The 22,089-nt window shown below is 59.0% G+C and overlaps 1 protein-coding gene and 2 pseudogenes across 1 annotated transcript; all 3 read left to right on the top strand.

The window, feature by feature from the left end:
• Positions 1–944: 944 nt before the first annotated feature.
• LOC126913760 (PHD finger protein 7-like) lies at positions 945–5,015 on the top strand. The gene is made up of 6 exons (XM_050716950.1): positions 945–3,566; positions 3,758–3,920; positions 4,011–4,126; positions 4,217–4,330; positions 4,480–4,684; positions 4,812–5,015. Exons 1-6 carry the CDS (start codon positions 3,418–3,420, stop codon positions 5,013–5,015), a joined length of 951 nt encoding a protein of 316 aa, XP_050572907.1. The 5' UTR covers positions 945–3,417.
• Positions 5,016–5,024: 9 nt separating this feature from the next.
• Positions 5,025–13,098, top strand: LOC126913759 (PHD finger protein 7-like; annotated as a pseudogene).
• A 4,577-nt stretch (positions 13,099–17,675) lies between these two features.
• Positions 17,676–21,654, top strand: LOC126913758 (PHD finger protein 7-like; annotated as a pseudogene).
• Positions 21,655–22,089: the final 435 nt, after the last annotated feature.

Here is a 22,089-nt window from a genome sequence, read left to right as displayed (position 1 = left end):
GGAGATAAAGCTGGCTTCTCATTACTTACACCCTCGCTTTTATGGCCCAGGCTGTCATTTTCAGGCACAATGCCTTATCTTTAGGGCCCCTTAGTTGCACTGTAAGGTGCAGACCTGCATTTTTAGGGTGCAAAGCCTTATTTGTGAGGAAAGCTCCCTCCTCCCCATTTTAAGTACTATAAATATGAGGGGTTAGAGGGGGGTTGGGTGAAGGGAAGGGTTGTGTTGTCATGGTGGCTTGGGGGCTTACCATACCCACCCCAGCTGATGTTTGCTCTTTTGTCAGCTTTAATCCAGAAGCGGGATCTTAACACGGAAAACACAGGGGAGACTTTACTGCTCTCCACATCTACCTTAAAGGAAGTTGGGGAGCTAGGGGTCGGCCTCGTCTCACAGACAACTAGTGACAGGACTAGAAAGTATGGCCTCAAGTTGTGCCAGAGGTTTAGTCTGGAAATTAGTGGTGGTTTTCTCGGGTGGGCAGCCAAGTTCCACCGCAGCCTCTCTCTCACTCCCCCTCCTGAATGGGAAAGGGGAGAAAATACGATGCAAAGGGCTCAAGGGTTGAGATAAGAATGGGGACATCACTCAACAATTATTGTGACAGGCAAAACAGACTCAGAGCAGGGAGACATTAAGAATTATTGCCTATTACTAACAAGCTAGAGAAGTGAGAAACAAAAGAAAGAAACCCAAAACACCTTGCCCCCATCCACCCTCCTCTACCTCTTTAACCAAGTGGTGCAGGGGAATGGGGGAATGGCGGTTCTGGTCAGTCTATAGCACTTCGTCTCTGCCGTTCCTTCTCGGTCACTCTCTTCCCCTGCTCCAACGTGGGATGCGGTCGTTCCCAAAGTGATCCTGCGTGGGCTTCCCACAGGCAGCAGCTCTTCAAGAAACTGCTCCAGATACGGGTCCGTACCACGGGGTCCATCCGTCAGGAGCACACTGCTCCAACCTGGGTCCCCCACGGGCGGCAGCTCCTGCCAGGTCACCTGCTCCTGCGTGGGCTCCTCTCCACGGGCTGCAGCTCCGGCCCGGAATCTGCTCTGGCGGGGATCCTCCACAGGCTGCAGCCTGCTTCAGTGTAGGTCCACCTGCTCCACCGTGGCCTCTTCCACGGGCTGCAGCGTGGAACCCTGCTCCACCGTGCTACTCCATGGGCTGCAGGGGGACAACCTGCTTCACCGTGGTCCTCGCCACAGGCCGCAGGGGAACTTCTGCTGTGGTGCCTGGAGCACCTCCTCCCACTCCTTCACTGACCTTGGGTCTGCAAGGCTGTTTCTCACTCCTCTCTCTCTCCCAGCTGCTGTTCCGCAGCAGCTTTTTCCCTTTCTTAAATATGCTCTCACAGAGACGCAAACAACACCGCTTATTGGCTTGGCTCTGGACAGCAGCAGGGCCCTTATCTAAAATGGGGCAGCTTCTGGATTCTTCGCACAGAAGCCACCCCTATGGGCCCCCGCTACCAAAACTTGCCAAGTAGGCCCACTACAATTTCTTCTCAGAAAGAATAGTCAGGAATTGGAACGGGTTGCCCAGGGAAGTAGTGGAGTCACCTGGGGGTGTTCAAGGAAAGGCTGTACGTGGTGCTTAGGGACATGCTTTAGTGGGTGACATTGGTAGTAGGGGGATAGTTGGACCAGATGATCTTGAGGGACTTTTCCACCCTTAATGATTCTACGATTCTGTGATTCTAATTAGGAGGCTTTGAACCCTGATGGTGAGAGTTGGAGAAAGGAGTCAGGGCTCAGACCGGACTGTCAACTGCAGTAAAGACTATTAAGACCGCTGGCTTTGTAACGTCTCTTGCTGATGTCTGGGGGAGAAAACGAGCTCTGGTCTCACCCTGCTCTCGAGAAACCGTGGAGGAGAAGGACGTGAGGAGGGAGCAAGCTGCGAGCCAAACGCCAGGTGTCCTGCGGCTGTCCCGGAGGGTGGCAATGCTGGCCCAAAGGTGCGGTGCAGGCGCCGCCACTCCAGGGCTGCAGCCCTGTCCGAGGGACATCTCCGCTCCTGCCTGTGGCACGGGGAGCGTTGCCAGCAGGCCGAGGGAAGCAATCCTTCCTCTCCACCGCGTGCCGCGGGACCCGGCGTTTGAGCCCACGCCGGCTGCAAGAGCGGCCACCCTCTTGCTTGGGTGCCAAGGGCCCAGGCCCCAGCGGGGCACCTCCAGCCACCCCCGTGAGGCGGGGGCTCTGTCACAGTGGGTCCCTGCCCAAACGGGGGGCGTGCGGTGGTGATGTCACAATGGCCACTGTGACCCGCGGGGCGAGGAGCAGATAAAAGGCTGCTGGGCTCGGGCCGTGCCTCAGTGCGATTTGGTGAGTTGGGGAGAGAGCAGGGAGGAGGGGGCTGGCCGGGGCTGCCGAGGGAGGAGGGGTCCCACACCTCGGGCCCGTGCTACAGACTCACCCTCGTCCTGCTTCTCCCTCAGGGTCGGCAGAGGAGCGTGTGGAGGAGAAACCCCGGCACTGCTGGGGCAGCGACTCTCCAAGTGCTCGCTGTCGAAGTGCACCATGTCTGCAATGAAGCGGAAGGCTCCCGACTCGAGGGAACAAGGTGAGAGAAAAGCATCCCATCCCACAGGAGGGCGGGGAGGGGCTGGGGGGGGTGCCTGTGGCTGAGAGGGGAGGCAGGGGCAGGCAGGGGCTCCCCAACCACCCCGGGGCAGGGCCCCTCTGCTCCTTGGCAGGGGGGGCCCAGGTCGGGCTGTGGGTGCCTGCTGGGACCCTTGTGCCTGCTGTGCCCCCTTCCCCTCCACAGCCTCTGGCCCTGCCCATCAGCCAGCGTGGCAGGGACAGAACAGGCCCTCGGGGACAGTCCCTCAGGGACACCTGGCCCCGCAAAGGCGCTCAATGGCTGTGCCGTTTGCTCTCTCCCCTCCAGCATGCATGCTGTGTGGCCGGGCAGATGCTGACCCAAACATCTGCGGCCCCAAACACAAAAGGAATGGGCTCTGTGCCCACGCGTTTTGCCTGGTGAGTTCTCCGTGGCTCCTGTCAGCATCCCACCAGGGACGGTCCCTTCCTCTACGACCCCTAATGAGATCCTGCTCTTTTCTCTTCTACAGTATTTTGTGGATAGCCTTTCACGGCGTGGAAGCATGCGCAAACACATAGAGGGGTACCGTCCTGACGACATCCGATGCGCGATCAAGCGGGCATCCCAGAAGGTGAGGACCTGATGGGGAACAGGGAGGTTTGTGCCAGGAGATGCTCCCGCAAGCTTAGCCTGGACCCCAAGGAAGCAATCCCAGCCTTTCCAACCTGCTCCGGGACAAACTGCTGCTCTGGCAGACGAGCCTCGTCCGCCAGGCGGGTCTGCAGAGTGTGACCCAGCAGCGCCCGCACCCTGTGCCCTGCCCTGCCCAGGGGTGTGGGGCCAGCGGTGGCGGCGGCATCGAGCCTGCTGCTAATGGGGCTGCTGTGTTCTTTTCAGCAATGCTTCGTTTGTGGCGAGCGAGGGGCCACCATCACCTGCACGGAGACGGGCTGTGAACGCAGCTTCCATCTCCCCTGCGCCTCGGAGGGAGAATGTGTCACCCAGTTCTTTGGGCGGTACAGGTAAGGGCTGCCAGCACCAGCCAAGCAAGAGAGGACCCCACGGTGGTGCTTCCCAGCAGCCTGGCAGAGCCAGAGGCAGCGCCAGAGCCTGGATGGGCCTGGGGCTCCTTCACGTTCCTCTGCCCTCCTCGCCACAACCGCGGCAGGCCCAGCACTTCTCACCTCGCCCTTCCCTTCCCTCTCCCCCCCAGGTCCTTCTGCTGGGAGCACCGCCCTCAGCAGGCAGTGCAGGCAGCTCCAGAGCAGGACACCACCTGCACCATCTGCATGGACCCTGTGGGGGACAGCAAGTCCTACCACACCATGGTGTGCCCAGCCTGCAGTCACGCCTGGTTCCACCGGGGCTGCATCCAGGTAGGAGCCCTCCCCTCACCCTGCGGGCACGGCAGGTGCTCAGCAGCACCAGGGCCCGCTCACCTCTCACCGCATGTGTTTCTGCTGCAGGAACTGGCCATACACACAGACAATCACCGCATCAAGTGCCCCGTCTGCAGAAACAGGGGGGAGTTTCGTTCAGAAATGTCCATCATGGGGATCCGAGGGATCCGAGTCCCAGTCAGGTTGGTGTCCCTCTGCCCTGCTCTCTAGACACGAGGGCACAAGCGCTGCGCATGGCCAGGGACTGGACAATTTCGTCCCTTCTCTTGCAGAGGACCAGCCTGGGAGAACAACAACGCCTCTGCATCGCTGCAAGAGAGGTGCCGGCGCTGTACTGCCAGGGAATGCCTTTACCCACAAGGCAGGGAGCAGGCGGAGGGACAGGGGTGAGTTGCCTCAGCAGCCATCTGCGGCTCTGCACAGGTCCTCAGCCTCAGCACATGCTGGGGGAGCCAGGACAGAGCACAAGGGGTGTGCCGGCCACTCCCTGGCTCAGACACTTTGTCCTCACAGCCACAACTCTTTGCTTCCCCAGGCCCTGGCAGCTGCTCCTGTGCCGCTCCTGCGCTGCCGAAGGCACCCACCGGCGCTGCTCCAACTTGACCAACAGCGCAGGCACCTGGGAGTGCGACAGCTGCGCTGGCGTGGGCACCAGCAGCCAGGCAGCACTGTGGCCATTACAAGGGATCCTGGTGACTGACAGTAGAAGACGGGAGAGAGACCGGACGACGATCCGCCATGTACTTTGGGCACCAGGCACCTTTAACCAGCCCCGAAGACGCCATGACACCAGTGCTGAGAGAAGCACTCACAGCCCTAACACTGAAACAACACCAGGAACCTCCAATCGCCCCATGGTGCCCGAAGACAGACACCCCGCCAGCCAGCGGGGGCGACCCCGGACGAGAAGCCGCTCACCGCTGGAACGTCCAGCCCCAGATCCCCAGAGCCGGCCCCGAAGACGCCTCAGGAGCAGCCATGCACCACAAACTGGTGGTGCTGGAGCAGCAGCAGCACCAGATCTGCCAGGCGGGCGGCATCAGGGTCCCCCAGTGGATCCCCGGGGCCTGAAGAGAGACAATGCTCCAGCCAGCAGGGGACGGCCCAGAGAAGCCGCTCCCCATTACAACACCAGGCCCCAAATACCCAGAGGCAGACCCGAAGACGGCATCGGAGCAGACGTGCTACAACCCCCAGTGCTCAGAGCAGCAGCGACAGCAGCAGCAGCTCTGCCAGTGGAACAGCACCAGGAACCTCCAGTCGCTCCACGGTGCCCGAAGGCAGACACCCCGCCAGCCAGCGGGGGCGACCCCGGACGAGAAGCCGCTCACCGCTGGAACGTCCAGCCCCAGATCCCCAGAGCCGGCCCCGAAGACGCCGCAGGAGCAGCCGTGCACCACAAACTGGTGCTGGGAGCAGCAGCAGCACCAGATCTGCCAGGCGGGCGGCATCGGGGTCCCCCAGTGGGTCCCCGGGGCCTAAACGGAGACGATGCTCCAGCCAGCAGGGGACGGCCCACAGAAGAAGCCGCTCCCCATTCCAACACCGGGCCCCAAATACCCAGAGGCAGACCCGAAGACGGCGTGGGAGCAGACGTGCTACACCCCCAGTGCTCAGAGCAGCAGCAGCAGCAGCTCTGACAGCGAAACGGCATCGGGGTCCTCCAGCGATTCCCCGGTGCCTGAACGCAGCAGCCGCTCCAGCCACGCCGGGCCAGTCCGGATGCGAAGCCGCTCCCGGTTACAACATCGGGCCCCAAATCCCTACAGCCGGCCTGAACAACGCCACGGGAGCAGCCGTGCTCCAGCCCCACGTCCTGGCTCCAGTCCCCAGCCGCCATCACAATAAAGCTTGCTGCCAATCCCATCTGTGCTGAGAGATCACGCGCGCGCGTCAGCTTCAGCCTCACTCGCGCGACTAAGCCATGTCCCCCTGCTCCCCTGCCTCCCCCCCATTAGATAGCGGAGCTACGGAACCGCAGATCAGGTCTCCGCAGTCGCTTCATACAAAAGTACATCTCAATCACACGTCACACAAGTCTCACCCGACTGCCAAGGCAATACTTAGTATTTCTTACCTTGGCCTGTGCACAGAGCTACCGGGTCGATTCTCAAAACCGGAGTGCCTTTTTTTTTCCCCCTAATTCTTCACCAGTCCTGCCTTCTTAACCAGCCTTGCTTCCTTTGTCAGCTCTCTGCAGAACCACCGTCGCCAAGGCACAGGACCGCTGAAATCAGCAGGGCATGCCTTCCTGCTGCGGTGGTAGTGGGACTCCCCAGAAGGTGACTGGCTCCCGGACGAGCCCCCACTTTGTGAGAAACGCTCTGCAGCCAATAACATAGGCTCAGGCGAGGATCTCAGTGAAGTAGCTTTTTTATTCACGATTGCAATGGCAGGCGTCTTGCAAGCAGGAGCGTGCCTATTAGTTCCATAGCACAATTTATATAGTTTCTCTCTCGACGACCGGGACCCTCCCCTGTTTCCCCATTGAATGGGAAGTTCAGGTTCACAACCTATCCGACGCTTCACAGATAATGCACGGCTTTCAATTACCAGCCTCTTATTTTTCAAGTTTCTCCTGAGTTTTACGCTGTGAGGTGGCAATATTTTTTACCTTATCAGACTTGATGTGACACCGTGATTTATGCCTAATTGCATTAAAGAGAACGGTTGTAGTCTGCATTTCACAAGGTTGTCTGGTAAGCTTTTATCACTGCAACCGTATCTCAATATCACATTCCTTCCTCCTAAGCAATGTAAAATCTCATTCAAAACCACAAAAACAGGCCTTCTTACGCTTTTTAGGCTCCAAAGCCTTCTTTTCAGGCTCCAGAACATCCACTTGGCATCCCAAGTCTTCTGATCACTGTGGTTTTACTCGGGTGGGCAGCCGAGCTCCACCACAACCGCTCTCTCACTTCCCCCCCCCCCCAAAGAGGAAGGGCGAGAAAATACAACACAAAGAGCTCGAGGTTTGAGATGAGAATGATTTAATTAAAGGGAAAGGGGAGAAAAAAGAAATAAAAGAAACAATAAGGCCGCACGGAAGCACGTAGAGAAAGAAAAAAAAGTTATTCTCTACTTCCCATCAACGAGCGATGTTTGGCCACATCCTGGGAAGCAGGGCCTCAAAACGCGTAGCGGTTGTTCAGGAGGACAGACCCCTCCCCCACGAGAGCCCCCCTTTTTATTGCTGAGTGACATCAGGTGTTATGGAATATCCCTTTGGTTGGTTTAGGTCAGCTGCCCTGGCGATGTCCCCTCCCCATCACTTGCCCACCCCCAGCCTGCTGGCTCTTGGGGGCTTGGAGGGAGTCCCGATGCTGTGCCAGCACTACGCAGCAACAGACACAACACTGGAGTGATACCAGTGCTGTTCCAGCTACGACTGCAGAGCACAGCACTGTGTGGGCTGCTGCAGGGAAAGGTGACTCCATCCTAGACAGACCCAACACAATCACCTAAACCCTCAGTTTGCAGGCCCAGGGGCTCCTTTGTAGGGACCAAGCCCTTTGGTTCAGGGCCCTGAGGACTGCTCTCTGCAGACAAAGCTGGATTCTTATTGCATACACCCTCACTTTTATGGCCCAGGCTGTCATTTTTCAGGGCACGATGCCTTATCTTTAGGGCCCCCAGTTGCACTGTGAGGTGCAGAGCTGCCTTTTAGTGTACAAAAGCCTTATTTGTGAGGAAATACCCCGCTTCTTCAGGTCCCAATCCTCCACGCTAGAGACAAGGCCTCAATTTGAGGGCCCAGAGCCTCCTTTAAGGGTCCAAACACCCATTGGAGGACCAAAGCATCCATTGTAGGGTCCAGTCCGTGAGCCAGAGACTCCAAAGGCCCAGGGTCCAGGTCCTAAAGCCTCACCTTGACGACCAAGCCTCCCCACGCTCCCGCTCCGTCCCCATTTTAAGTCTTCAAAGCCGCATTAGTAAGCCCCCGTGTTTCCTCTCTAGGCTCCGAAGCCTTCTTTTCAGGCTCCAGAACCTCCTCTCTGGCATCCCAAGTCTGTCTTCTGATCGCCTAAACCCTTTCAGTTTTGCAGGCCCAGGGCTCCCTTTGTAGGGACCAAAGCCCTTTTGGTTCAGGGCCCTGAGACTGCCTCTCTGGCAGCTAAAGCTGGCTTCTCATACTACACCCTCGCTTTTATGGCCCAGGCTGTCATTTTCAGGGCACAATGCCTTATCTTTAGGGCCCCTTAGTTGCACTGTAAGGTGCAGACCTGCATTTTTTAGGGTACAAAGCCTTCTTTGTGAGGAAAATAACCCCGCTTCTTCAGGTCCCAAATCCTCACGCTAGGAGACAAGGCCTCAATTTGAGGGCCCAGAGCCTCCTTTAAGGGTCCCAAACACCCATTTTGGAGGGACCAGGAGCGTCATTGTAGGGTCCAGGCTGCAAGCCAGAGACTCCAAAGGCCCAGGGTTCAGGTCTAAAGCCTCACCTTGACGACCAGGCCTCCCCCACGCTCCCCCGTGACTGCTCTCTGGACACAAAGCTGGCTTCTTATGCTTACACCCTCACTTTTATGGCCCAGGCTGTCATTTTCAGGGCACAATGCCTATCTTTAGGGCCCCCAGTTGCACTGTAAGGTGCAGACCTGCATTTTTCTAGGGTGCAAAGCCTTATCTGTGAGGAAAGCTCCCTCCCTCCCCATTTTAAGTACTATAAATATGAGGGGTTAGAGGGGGGTTGGTGAAGGGAAGGGTGTGTTGTCATGGTGGCTTGGGGGCTTACCATACCCACCCCAGCTGATGTTGCTCTTTTGTCAGCTTTAATCCAGAAGCGGGATCTTAACACTGAAACACAGGGGAGACTTTACTGCTCTCCACATCTACCTTAAAGGAAGTTGTGGGGAGCTAGGGGTCGGCTCGTCTCACAGACAACTAGTGACAGGACTAGAAAGTATGGCCTCAAGTTGTGCCAGAGGTTTAGTCTGGAAATTAGTGGTGGTTTTTCTCGGGTGGGCAGCCAAGTTCCACCGCAGCCTCTCTCTCACTCCCCCTCCTGAATGGGAAAAGGGGGAGAAAATACGATGCAAAGGGCTCAAGGGTTGAGATAAGAATGGGGACAATCACTCAACAATTATGTGACAGGCAAAACAGACTCAGAGCAGGGAGACATTAAGAATTATTGCCTATTACTAACAAGCTAGAGAAGTGAGAAAACAAAAGAAAGAAACCCAAAACACCTTGCCCCCATCCACCCTCCTCTACCTCTTTAACCAAGTGGTGCAGGGGAATGGGGGGAATGGCGGGTTCTGGTCAGTCTATAGCACTTCGTCTCTGCCGTTCCTTCTCGGTCACTCTCTTCCCCTGCTCCAACGTGGGATGCGGGTCGTTCCCAAAGTGATCCTGCGTGGGCTTCCCACAGGCAGCAGCTCTTCAAGAAACTGCTCCAGATACGGGTCCGTACCACGGGTCCATCCCGTCAGTGAGCACACTGCTCCAACCTGGTCCCCCACGGGCGGGCAGCTCCTGCCAGGTCACCTGCTCCTGCGTGGGCTCCTCTCCACGGGCTGCAGCTCCGGCCCGGAATCTGCTCTGGCGGGGATTCCTCCACAGGCTGCCAGCCTGCTTCAGTGTAGGTCCACCTGCTCCACCGTGGCCTCTTCACGGGCTGCAGCGTGGAACCCTGCTCCACCGTGCTACTTCCATGGGCCTGCAGGGGGACAACCTGCTTCACCGTGGTCCTCGCCACAGGCCGCAGGGGAACTTCTGCTGTGGTGCCTGGAGCACCCTCCTCCCACTCCTTCACTGACCTTGGGTTCTGCAAGGCTGTTTCTCACTCCTCTCTCTCTCCCAGCTGCTGTTCCGCAGCAGCTTTTTTCCCTTTCTTAAATATGCTCTCACAGAGACGCAAACAACACCGCTTATTGGCTTGGCTCTGGACAGCAGCAGGGCCCTTATCTAAAATGGGGCAGCTTCTGGATTCTTCGCACAGAAGCCACCCCTATGGGCCCCCGCTACCAAAACTTGCCAAGTAGGCCCACTACAATTTCTTCTCAGAAAGAATAGTCAGGAATTGGAACGGGTTGCCCAGGGAAGTAGTGGAGTCACCTGGGGGTGTTCAAGGAAAGGCTGTACGTGCTGCTTAGGGACATGCTTTAGTGGGTGACATTGGTAGTAGGGGGATAGTTGGACCAGATGATCTTGAGGGACTTTTCCACCCTTAATGATTCTACGATTCTGTGATTCTAATTAGGAGGCTTTGAACCCTGATGGTGAGAGTTGGAGAAAGGAGTCAGGGCTCAGACCGGACTGTCAACTGCAGTAAAGACTATTAAGACCGCTGGCTTTGTAACGTCTCTTGCTGATGTCTGGGGGAGAAAACGAGCTCTGGTCTCACCCTGCTCTCGAGAAACCGTGGAGGAGAAGGACGTGAGGAGGGAGCAAGCTGCGAGCCAAACGCCAGGTGTCCTGCGGCTGTCCCGGAGGGTGGCAATGCTGGCCCAAAGGTGCGGTGCAGGCGCCGCCCACTCCAGGGCTGCAGCCCTGTCCGAGGGACATCTCCGCTCCTGCCTGTGGCACGGGGAGCGTTGCCAGCAGGCCGAGGGAAGCAATCCTTCCTCTCCACCGCGTGCCGCGGGACCCGGCGTTTGAGCCCACGCCGGCTTGCAAGAGCGGCCACCCTCTTGCTTGGTGCCAAGGGCCCAGGCCCCAGCGGGGCACCTCCAGCCACCCCCGTTGAGGCGGGGGCTCTGTCACAGTGGGTCCCTGCCCAAACGGGGGGCGTGCGGTGGTGATGTCCACAATGGCCACTGTGACCCCGCGGGGCGAGGAGCAGATAAAAGGCTGCTGGGCTCGGGCCGTGCCTCCAGTGCGATTTGGTGAGTGGGGAGAGAGCAGGGAGGAGGGGGCTGGCCTGGGGCTGCCGAGGGAGGAGGGGTCCCACACCTCGGGCCCTGCTACAGACTCACCCTCGTCCTGCTCTCCCTCAGGGTCGGAGAGGAGCGTGTGGAGGAGAAACCCCGGCACTGCTGGGGCAGCGACCTCTCCAAGTGCTCGCTGTCGAAGTGCACCATGTCTGCAATGAAGCGGAAGGCTCCCGACTCGAGGGAACAAGGTGAGAGAAAAGCATCCCATCCACAGGAGGGCGGGGAGGGGCTGGGGGGTGTGCCTGTGGCTGAGAGGGGAGGCAGGGGCAGGCAGGGGCTCCCCAACCACCCCGGGGCAGGGCCCCCTCTGCTCCTTGGGCAGGGGGGGCCCAGGTCGGGCTGTGGGTGCCTGCTGGGACCCTTGTGGCCTGCTGTGCCCCCTCCCCTCCACAGCCTCTGGCCCTGCCCATCAGCCAGCGTGGCAGGGACAGAACAGGCCCTCAGGGGACAGTCCCTCAGGGACACCTGGCCCCGCAAAGGCGCCAATGGCTGTGCCGTTTGCTCTCTCCCCTCCAGCATGCATGCTGTGTGGCCGGGCAGATGCTGACCCAAACATCTGCGGCCCCAAACACAAAAGGAATGGGCTCTGTGCCCACGCGTTTTTGCCTGGTGAGTCTCCGTGGCTCCTGTCAGCATCCCACCAGGGACGGTCCCTTCCTCTACGACCCCTAAGAGATCCTGCTCTTTTCTCTTCTCCAGTATTTTGTGGAATAGCCTTTCACGGCGTGGAAGCATGCGCAAACACATAGAGGGGTACCGTCCTGACGACATCGATGCGCGATCAAGCGGCATCCCAGAAGGTGAGGACCTGATGGGGAACAGGGAGGTTTGTGCCAGGAGATGCTCCCGCAAGCTTAGCCTGGACCCCAAGGAAGCAATCCCAGCCTTTCCAACCTGCTCCGGGACAAACTGCTGCTCTGGCAGACGAGCCTCGTCCGCCAGGCGGCAGGTCTGCAGAGTGTGACCAGCAGCGCCCGCACCCTGTGCCCTGCCCTGCCAGGGGTGTGGGGCCAGCGGGTGGCGGCGGCATCGAGCCTGCTGCTAATGGGGCTGCTGTGTTCTTTTCAGCAATGCTTCGTTTGTGGCGAGCGCGAGGGGCCACCATCACCTGCACGGAGACGGGCTGTGAACGCAGCTTCCATCTCCCCTGCGCCTCGGAGGGAGAATGTGTCACCCAGTTCTTTGGGGCGGTACAGGTAAGGGCTGCCAGCACCAGCCAAGCAAGAGAGGACCCCACGGTGGTGCTTCCCAGCAGCCTGGCAGAGCCAGAGGCAGCGCCAGAGCCTGGATGGGCCTGGGGCTCCTTCACGTTCCTCTGCCCTCCTCGCCACAACCGCGGCAGCCCAGCACTTCTCACCTCGCCCTTCCCTTCCCTCTCCCCCCCAGGTCCTTCTGCTGGGAAGCACCGCCCTCAGCAGGCGTGCAGGCAGCTCCAGAGCAGGACACCACCTGCACCATCTTGCATGGACCCCCTGTGGGGGACAGCAAGTCCTACCACACCATGGTGTGCCCAGCCTGCAGTCACGCCTGGTTCCACCGGGGCTGCATCCAGGTAGGAGCCTCCCCCTCACCCTGCGGGCACGGCAGGTGCCTCAGCAGCACAGGGCCCGCTCACCTCTCACCGCATGTGTTTTCTGCTGCAGGAACTGGCCATACACACAGACAATCACCGCATCAAGTGCCCCGTCTGCAGAAACAGGGGGGAGTTTTCGTTCAGAAATGTCCATCATGGGGATCCGAGGGATCCGAGTCCCAGTCAGGTTGGTGTCCCTCTGCCCCTGCTCTCTAGACACGAGGGCACAAGCGCTGAGCATGGCCAGGGACTGGACAATTTCGTCCCTTCTCTTGCAGAGGACCAGCCTGGGAGAACAACCAACGCCTCTGCATCGCTGCAAGAGAGGTGCCGGCGCTGTACTGCCAGGGAATGCCTTTACCCACAAGGCAGGGGAGCAGGCGGAGGGACAGGGGTGAGTGCCTCAGCAGCCATCTGCGGCTCTGCACAGGGCCTCAGCCTCAGCACAGCTGGGGGAGCCAGGACAGAGCACAAGGGGTGTGCCGGCCACTCCCTGGCTCAGACACTTTGTCCTCACAGCCACAACTCTTTGCTTCCCCAGGCCCTGGCAGCTGCTCCTGTGCCGCTCCTGCGCTGCGAAGGCACCCACCGGCGCTGCTCCAACTTGACCAACAGCGCAGGCACCTGGGAGTGCGACAGCTGCGCTGGCGTCGGGCACCAGCAGCCAGGCAGCACTGTGGCCATTACAAGGGATCCTGGTGACTGACAGTAGAAGACGGGAGAGAGATTCCGGAACGACGATCCGCCATGTACTTTTGGGCACCAGGCACCTTTTAACCAGCCCCGAAGACGCCATGACCACCAGTGCTGAGAGAAGCACTCACAGCCCTAACACTGAAACAACACCAGGAACCTCCAATCGCCCCATGGTGCCCGAAGACAGACACCCCGCCAGCCAGCTGGGGGCGACCCCCGGACGAGAAGCCGCTCACCGCTGGAACGTCCAGCCCCAGATCCCAGAGCCGGCCCCGAAGACGCCTCAGGAGCAGCCATGCACCACAAACTGTGGTGCTGGGAGCAGCAGCAGCACCAGATCTGCCAGGCGGCGGCCATCAGGGTCCCCCAGTGGATCCCCGGGGCCTGAAGAGAGACAATGCTCCAGCCAGCAGGGGACGGCCCAGAGAAGCCGCTCCCCATTACAACACCAGGCCCCAAATACCCAGAGGCAGACCGAAGACGGCATCGGAGCAGACGTGCTACAACCCCCAGTGCTCAGAGCAGCAGCGACAGCAGCAGCAGCTCTGCCAGTGGAACAGCACCAGGAACCTCCAGTCGCTCCACGGTGCCCGAAGGCAGACACCCCGCCAGCCAGCGGGGGCGACCCCGGACGAGAAGCCGCTCACCGCTGGAACGTCCAGCCCCAGATCCCCAGAGCCGGCCCGAAGACGCCGCAGGAGCAGCCGTGCACCACAAACTGGTGCTGGGAGCAGCAGCAGCACCAGATCTGCCAGGCGGGCGGCATCGGGGTCCCCCAGTGGGTCCCCGGGGCCTAAACGGAGACGACTGCTCCAGCCAGCAGGGGACGCGCCCACAGAAGAAGCCGCTCCCCATTCCAAACACCGGGCCCCAAATACCCAGAGGCAGACCCGAAGACGGCGTGGGAGCAGACGTTGCTCCAGCCCCCAGTGCTCAGAGCAGCAGCAGCAGCAGCTCTGACAGCGAAACGGCATCGGGGTCCTCCAGCGATTCCCCGGTGCCTGAACGCAGCAGCCGCTCCAGCCACGCCGGGCCAGTCCGGATGCGAAGCCGTCCCGGTTACAACATCGGGCCCCAAATCCCTACAGCCGGCCTGAACAACGCCACGGGAGCAGCCGTGCTCCAGCCCCACGTCCTGGCTCCAGTCCCCAGCCGCCATCACAATAAAGCTTGCTGCCAATCCATCTGTGCTGAGAGATCACGCGCGCGCGTCAGCTTCAGCCTCACTCGCGCGACTAAGCCATGTCCCCTGCTCCCCTGCCTCCCCCCCATTAGATAGCGGAGCTACGGAACCGCAGATCAGGTCTCCGCAGTCGCTTCATACAAAAGTACAATCTCAACACACGTCACACAAGTCTCACCCGGACTGCCAAGGCAATACTTAGATTCTTACCTGGCCTGTGCACAGAGCTACCGGGTCGATTCTCAAAACCGGAGTGCCTTTTTTTTTCCCCCCTAATTCTTCACCAGTCCTGCCTTCTTAACCAGCCTTGCTTCCTTTGTCAGCTCTCTGCAGAACCACCGTCGCCAAGGCACAGGACCGCTGAAATCAGCAGGGCATGCCTTCCTGCTGCTGGTGGTAGTGGTGACTCCCAGAAGGTGACTGGCTCCCGGACGAGCCCCACTTGTGATGAAAACGCTCTGCAGCCAATAACACTAGGCTCAGGCGAGGATCTCAGTGAAGTAGCTTTTTTATTCACGATTTGCAATGGCAGGCGTCTCTTGCAAGCAGGAGCGTGCCTATTAGTTCCATAGCACAATTTATATAGTTTCTCTCTCGACGACCGGGACCCTCCCCTGTTTCCCCATTGAATGGGAAGTTCAGGTTCACAACCTATCCGACGCTTCACAGATAATGCACGGCTTTCAATACCAGCCTCTATATTTTTTCAAGTTTCTCCTGAGTTTTACGCTGTGAGGTGGCAATATTTTTTCTACCTTATCAGGACTTGATGTGACACCGTGATTTATGCCTAATTGCATTAAAGAGAACGGTTGTAGTCTGCATTCACAGGTTGTCTGTAAGCTTTTATCACTGCAACCGTATCTCAATATCACATTCCTTCCTCCTAAGCAATGTAAAATCTCATTCAAAACCACAAAAACAGGCCTTCTTACGCTTTTTTAGGCTCCAAAGCCTTCTTTTCAGGCTCCAGAACATCCACTTGGCATCCCAAGTCTTCTTCTGATCACTTGTGGTTTTACTCGGGTGGGCATGCCGAGCTCCACCACAACCGCTCTTCGCACTTCCCCCCCCCCCCCCCCCAAAGAGGAAGGGCGAGGAAACTACAACACAAAGAGCTCGAGGTTTTGAGATGAGAATGATTTAATTAAAGGGAAAGGGGAGAAAAAAAAGAAATAAAGAAACAATAAGGCCGCACGGAAGCACGTAGAGAAAGAAAAAAAAGTTATTCTCTACTTCCCATCAACGAGCGATGTTTGGCCACATCCTGGGAAGCAGGGCCCTCAAAACGGTAGCGGTTGTTCAGGAGGACAGACCCCTCCCCCACGAGAGCCCCCCTTTTTTATTGCTGAGTGACATCAGGTGTTATGGAATATCCCTTTTGGTGGTTCTAGGTCAGCTGCCCTGGCGATGTCCCCTCCCCCATCACTTGCCCACACCAGCCTGCTGGCTCTTGGGGGCTTGGAGGGAGTCCCGATGCTGTGCCAGCACTACGCAGCAACAGACACAACACTGGAGTGATACCAGTGCTGTTCCAGCTACGACTGCAGAGCACAGCACTGTGTGGGCTGCTGCAGGGAAAGGTGACTCCATCCTAGACAGACCCAACACAATCACCTAAACCCTCAGTTTGCAGGCCCAGGGGCTCCTTTGTAGGGACCAAGCCCTTTGGTCAGGCCCTGAGACTGCTCTCTGCAGACAAAGCTGGATTCTTATTGCATACACCCTCACTTTTTATGGCCCAGGCTGTCATTTTTCAGGGCACGATGCCTTATCTTTAGGGCCCCCCCAGTTGCACTGTGAGGTGCAGAGCTGCCTTTTAGTGTACAAAGCCTTATTTGTGAGGAAATACCCCGCTTCTTCAGGTCCCAAATCCTCACGCTAGGAGACAAGGCCTCAATTTGAGGGCCCCAGAGCCTCCTTTACGGTCCAAACACCCATTTTGGAGGGACCAAAGCCTCATTGTAGGGTCCAGTCCGTGAGCCAGAGACTCCAAAGGCCCAGGTCCAGGTCTAAAGCCTCACCTTGACGACCAAGCCTCCCCACGCTCCCGCTCCCGTCCCCATTTTAAGTCTTCAAAGCCGCATTAGTAAGCCCCCGATGTTTTCCCTCTCTAGGCTCCGAAGCCTTCTTTTCAGGCTCCAGAACCTCCTCTTGGCATCACAAGTCGTCGTTCTGATCGCCTAAACCCTCAGTTTGCAGGCCCAGGGGCTCCTTTGTAGGGACCAAGCCTTTGGTTCAGGCCCTGAGACTGCTCTCTGGAGATTATTAAAGCTGGCTTCTCATTACTTACACCCTCGCTTTTTATGGCCCAGGCTGTCATTTTCAGGGCACCAATGCCTTATCTTAGGGCCCCTTAGTTGCACTGTAAGGTGCAGACCTGCCATTTTTAGGGTACAAAGCCTTCTTTGTGAGGAAATACCCCGTTCTTCAGGTCCCAAATCCTCACGCTAGGAGACAAGGCCTCAATTTGAGGGCCCAGAGCCTCCTTTAAGGGTCCAAACACCCATTTGGAGGGACCAGAGCGTCATTGTAGGGTCCCAGGCTGCAAGCCAGAGACTCCAAAGGCCCAGGGTTCAGGTCTAAAGCCTCACCTTGGACGGACCAGGCCTCCCCACGCTCCCCCGTGACTGCTCTCTGGACACAAAAGTGGCTTCTTACTGCTTACACCCTCACTTTTATGGCCCAGGCTGTCATTTTCAGGGCACAATGCCTTATCTTAGGGCCCCCCAGTTGCACTGTAAGGTGCAGACCTGCATTTTTTAGGGTGCAAAGCCTTATTTGTGAGGAAAGCTCCCCTCCCTCCCATTTTAAGTACTATAAATATGAGGGGTTAGAGGGGGGTTGGGTGAAGGGAAGGGTTGTGTTGTCATGGTGGCTTGGGGGCTTACCATACCCACCCCAGCTGATGTTTGCTCTTTTGTCAGCTTAATCCAGAAGCGGGATCTTAACACGGAAAACACAGGGGAGACTTTACTGCTCTCCACATCTACCTTTAAAGGAAGTTGTGGGGAGCTAGGGGTCGGCCTCGTCTCACAGACAACTAGTGACAGGACTAGAAAGTATGGCCTCAAGTTGTGCCAGAGGTTTAGTCTGGAAATTAGTGGTAGGTTTTCTCGGGGTGGGCAGCCAAGTTCCACCGCAGCCTCTCTCTCACTCCCCCTCCTGAATGGGAAAGGGGGAGAAAATACGATGCAAAGGCTCAAGGGTTGAGATAAGAATGGGGACATCACTCAACAATTATTGTGACAGGCAAAACAGACTCAGAGCAGGGAGACATTAAGAATTATTGCCTATACTAACAAGCTAGAGACTTGAGGAAACAAAAGAAAGAAACCCAAAACACCTTGCCCCCATCCACCCTCCTCTACCTCTTTAACCAAGTGGTGCAGGGGAATGGGGGAATGGCGGTTCTGGTCAGTCTATAGCACTTCGTCTCTGCCGTTCCTTCTCGGTCACTCTCTTCCCCCTGCTCCAACGTGGGATGCGGTCGTTCCCAAAGTGATCCTGCGTGGGCTTCCCAAGGCAGCAGCTCTTCAAGAACTGTCTCCAGATACGGTGTCCGTACCACGGGGGTCCATCCGTCAGGAGCACACTGCTCCAACCTGGGTCCCCCACCGGCGGCAGCTCCTGCCAGGGTTCACCTGCTCCTGCGTGGGCTCCTCTCCACGGGCTGCAGCTCCGGCCCGGAATCTGCTCTGGCGGGGATCCTCCACAGGCTGCAGCCTGCTTCAGTGTAGGTCCACCTGCTCCACCGTGGCCTCTTCCACGGGCCTTGCAGCGTGGAACCTGCTCCACCGTGCTACTCCATGGGACTGCAGGGGGACAACCTGCTTCACCGTGGTCCTCGCCACAGGCCGCAGGGGGAACTTCTGCTGTGGTGCCTGGAGCACCTCCCTCCACTCCTTCACTGACCTTGGGTCTGCAAGGCTGTTTCTCACTCCTCTCTCTCTCCCAGCTGCTGTTCCGCAGCAGCTTTTTTCCCTTTCTTAAATATGCTCTCACAGAGACGCAAACAACACCGCTTATTGGCTTGGCTCTGGACAGCAGCAGGGCCCTATCTAAAATGGGGCAGCTTCTGGATTCTTCGCACAGGAAGCCAACCCCTATGGGCCCCCGTACCAAAACTTGTCCAAGTAGGCCCACTACAATTTCTTCTCAGAAAGAATAGTCAGGAATTGGAACGGGTTGCCCAGGGAAGTAGTGGAGTCACCTGGGGGTGTTCAAGGAAAGGCTGTACGTGCTGCTTAGGGACATGCTTTAGTGGGTGACATTGGTAGTAGGGGGATAGTTGGACCAGATGATCTTGAGGGACTTTTCCACCCTTAATGATTCTACGATTCTGTGATTCTAATTAGGAGGCTTTGAACCCTGATGGTGAGAGTTGGAGAAAGGAGTCAGGGCTCAGACCGGACTGTCAACTGCAGTAAAGACTATTAAGACCGCTGGCTTTGTAACGTCTCTTGCTGATGTCTGGGGGAGAAAACGAGCTCTGGTCTCACCCTGCTCTCGAGAAACCGTGGAGGAGAAGGACGTGAGGAGGGAGCAAGCTGCGAGCCAAACGCCAGGTGTCCTGCGGCTGTCCCGGAGGGTGGCAATGCTGGCCCAAAGGTGCGGTGCAGGCGCCGCCACTCCAGGGCTGCAGCCCTGTCTCCGAGGGACATCTCCGCTCCTGCCCTGTGGCACGGGGAGCGTTGCCAGCAGGCCGAGGGAAGCAATCCTTCCTCTCCACCGCGTGCCGCGGACCCGGCGTTTGAGCCCACGCCGGCTGCAAGAGCGGGCCACCCTCTTGCTTGGGTGCCAAGGGCCAAGGCCCCCAGCGTGGGGGCACCTCCAGCCACCCCCGTGAGGCGGGGGCTCTGTCACAGTGGGTCCCTGCCCAAACGGGGGGCGTGCGGTGGTTGATGTCACAATGGCCACTGTGACCCGCGGGGCGAGGAGCAGATAAAAAGGCTGCTGGGCTCGGGCCGTGCCTCAGTGCGATTTGGTGAGTTTGGGGAGAGAGCAGGGAGGAGGGGGCTGGCCGGGGCTGCCGATGGGAGGAGGGGTCCCACACCTCGGGCCCGTGCTACAGACTCACCCTCATCCTGCTTCTCCCTCAGGGTCGGCAGAGGAGAGTGTGGAGGAGAAACCCCGGCACTGCTGGTGGCAGCAGGACTCTCCAAGTGCTCGCTGTCGAAGTGCACCATGTCTGCAATGAAGCGGAAGGCTCCGACTCGAGGGAACAAGGTGAGAGAAAAGCATCCCATCCCACAGGAGGGCGGGGAGGGCTGGGGGGGGTGCCTGTGGCTGAGAGGGGAGGCAGGGGCAGGCAGGGGCTCCCAACCACCCCGGGGCAGGGCCCCTCTGCTCCTTGGCAGGGGGGGCCCAGGTCGGGCTGTGGGTGCCTGCTGGGACCCTTGTGCCTGCTGTGCCCCCTTCCCCTCCACAGCCTCTGGCCCTGCCCATCAGCCAGCGTGGCAGGGACAGAACAGGCCCTCGGGGGACAGGTCCCTCAGGGACACCTGGCCCCCGCCAAAGGCGCTCAATGGCTGTGCCGTTGCTCTCTCCCCTCCAGCATGCATGCTGTGTGGCCGGGCAGATGCTGACCCAAACATCTGCGGCCCCAAACACAAAAGGAATGGCTCTGTGCCCACGCGTTTTGCCTCGGTGAGTTCTCCGTGGCTCCTGTCAGCATCCCACCAGGGACGGTCCCTTCCTCTACGACCCCTAATGAGATCCTGCTCTTTTCTCTTCTTACAGTATTTTGTGGATAGCCTTTCACGGCGTGGAAGCATGCGCAAACACATAGAGGGGTACCGTCCTGACGACATCCGATGCGCGATCAAGCGGGCATCCCCAGAAGGTGAGGACCTGATGGGGAACAGGGAGGTTTGTGCCAGGAGATGCTCCCGCAAGCTTAGCCTGGACCCCAAGGAAGCAATCCCAGCCTTTCAACCTGCTCCGGGACCAAACTGCTGCTCTGGCAGACGAGCCTCGTCCGCCAGGCGGGTCTGCAGAGTGTGACCCAGCAGCGCCCGCACCCTGTGCCCTGCCCTGCCCAGGGGTGTGGGGCCAGCGGTGGCGGCGCATCGAGCCTGCTGCTAATGGGGCTGCCTGTGTTCTTTCAGCAATGCTTCGTTTTGTGGCGAGCGAGGGGCCACCATCCACCTGCACGGAGACGGGCTGTGAACGCAGCTTCCATCTCCCCTGCGCCTCGGAGGGAGAATGTGTCACCCAGTTCTTTGGGCGGTACAGGTAAGGGCTGCCAGCACCAGCCAAGCAAGAGAGGACCCCACGGTGGTGCTTCCCAGCAGCCTGGCAGAGCCAGAGGCAGCGCCAGAGCCTGGATGGGCCTGGGGCTCTTCACGTTCCTCTGCCCTCCTCGCCACAACCGCGGCAGGCCCAGCACTTCTCACCTCGCCCTTTCCCTTCCCTCTCCCCCCCAGGTCCTTCTGCTGGGAGCACCGCCCTCAGCAGGCAGTGCAGGCAGCTCCAGAGCAGGACACCACCTGCACCATCTGCATGGACCCTGTGGGGGACAGCAAGTCCTACCACACCATGGTGTGCCCAGCCTGCAGTCACGCCTGGTTCCACCGGGGCTGCATCCAGGTAGGAGCCCTCCCCCTCACCCTGCGGGCACGGCAGGTGCTCAGCAGCACCAGGGCCCGCTCACCTCTCACCGCATGTGTTTCTGCTGCAGGAACTGGCCATACACACAGACAATCACCGCATCAAGTGCCCCGTCTGCAGAAACAGGGGGGGAGTTTCGTTCAGAAATGTCCATCATGGGGATCCGAGGGATCCGAGTCCCAGTCAGGTTGGTGTCCCTCTGCCCTGCTCTCTAGACACGAGGGCACAAGCGCTGCGCATGGCCAGGGACTGGACAATTTCGTCCCTTCTCTTGCAGAGGACCAGCCTGGGAGAACAACAACGCCTCTGCATCGCTGCAAGAGAGGTGCCGGCGCTGTACTGCCAGGGAATGCCTTTACCCACAAGGCAGGGAGCAGGCGGAGGGACAGGGGTGAGTTGCCTCAGCAGCCATCTGCGGCTCTGCACAGGTCCTCAGCCTCAGCACATGCTGGGGGAGCCAGGACAGAGCACAAGGGGTGTGCCGGCCACTCCCTGGCTCAGACACTTTGTCCTCACAGCCACAACTCTTTGCTTCCCCAGGCCCTGGCAGCTGCTCCTGTGCCGCTCCTGCGCTGCCGAAGGCACCCACGGCGCTGCTCCAACTTGACCAACAGCGCAGGCACCTGGGAGTGCGACAGCTGCGCTGGCGTGGGCACCAGCAGCCAGGCAGCACTGTGGCCATTACAAGGGATCCTGGTGACTGACAGTAGAAGACGGGAGAGAGATCCGGACGACGATCCGCCATGTACTTTGGGCACCAGGCACCTTTAACCAGCCCCGAAGACGCCCATGACACCAGTGCTGAGAGAAGCACTCACAGCCCTAACACTGAAACAACACCAGGAACCTCCAATCGCCCCATGGTGCCCGAAGACAGACACCCCGCCAGCCAGCGGGGGCGACCCCGGACGAGAAGCCGCTCACCGCTGGAACGTCCAGCCCCAGATCCCCAGAGCCGGCCCCGAAGACGCCTCAGGAGCAGCCATGCACCACAAACTGGTGGTGCTGGGAGCAGCAGCAGCACCAGATCTGCCAGGCGGGCGGCATCAGGGTCCCCCAGTGGATCCCCGGGGCCTGAAGAGAGACAATGCTCCAGCCAGCAGGGGACGGCCCAGAGAAGCCGCTCCCCATTACAACACCAGGCCCCCAAATACCCAGAGGCAGACCCGAAGACGGCATCGGAGCAGACGTGCTACAACCCCCAGT

Source organism: Cygnus atratus, unplaced genomic scaffold, assembly GCF_013377495.2.
Source record: "Cygnus atratus isolate AKBS03 ecotype Queensland, Australia unplaced genomic scaffold, CAtr_DNAZoo_HiC_assembly HiC_scaffold_57, whole genome shotgun sequence".
NCBI classification, from domain to species: domain Eukaryota; kingdom Metazoa; phylum Chordata; class Aves; order Anseriformes; family Anatidae; genus Cygnus; species Cygnus atratus.
The sequence above is the reverse complement of the archived record's forward strand: the minus strand, read 5'-3'. Positions and strand labels throughout refer to the sequence as shown.

Coding starts and splice junctions, on each gene's coding strand:
- LOC126913760 (XM_050716950.1), top strand. CDS start 3,418: ATGGGGCTGCTGTGTTCTTTTCAGCAATGCTTCGTTTGTGGCGAGCGA. Junction 3,921..4,010: donor TCCACCGGGGCTGCATCCAG/GTAGGAGCCCTC, acceptor TTTCTGCTGCAG/GAACTGGCCATACACACAGA. Junction 4,685..4,811: donor ACCGGACGACGATCCGCCAT/GTACTTTGGGCA, acceptor TGGTGCCCGAAG/ACAGACACCCCGCCAGCCAG.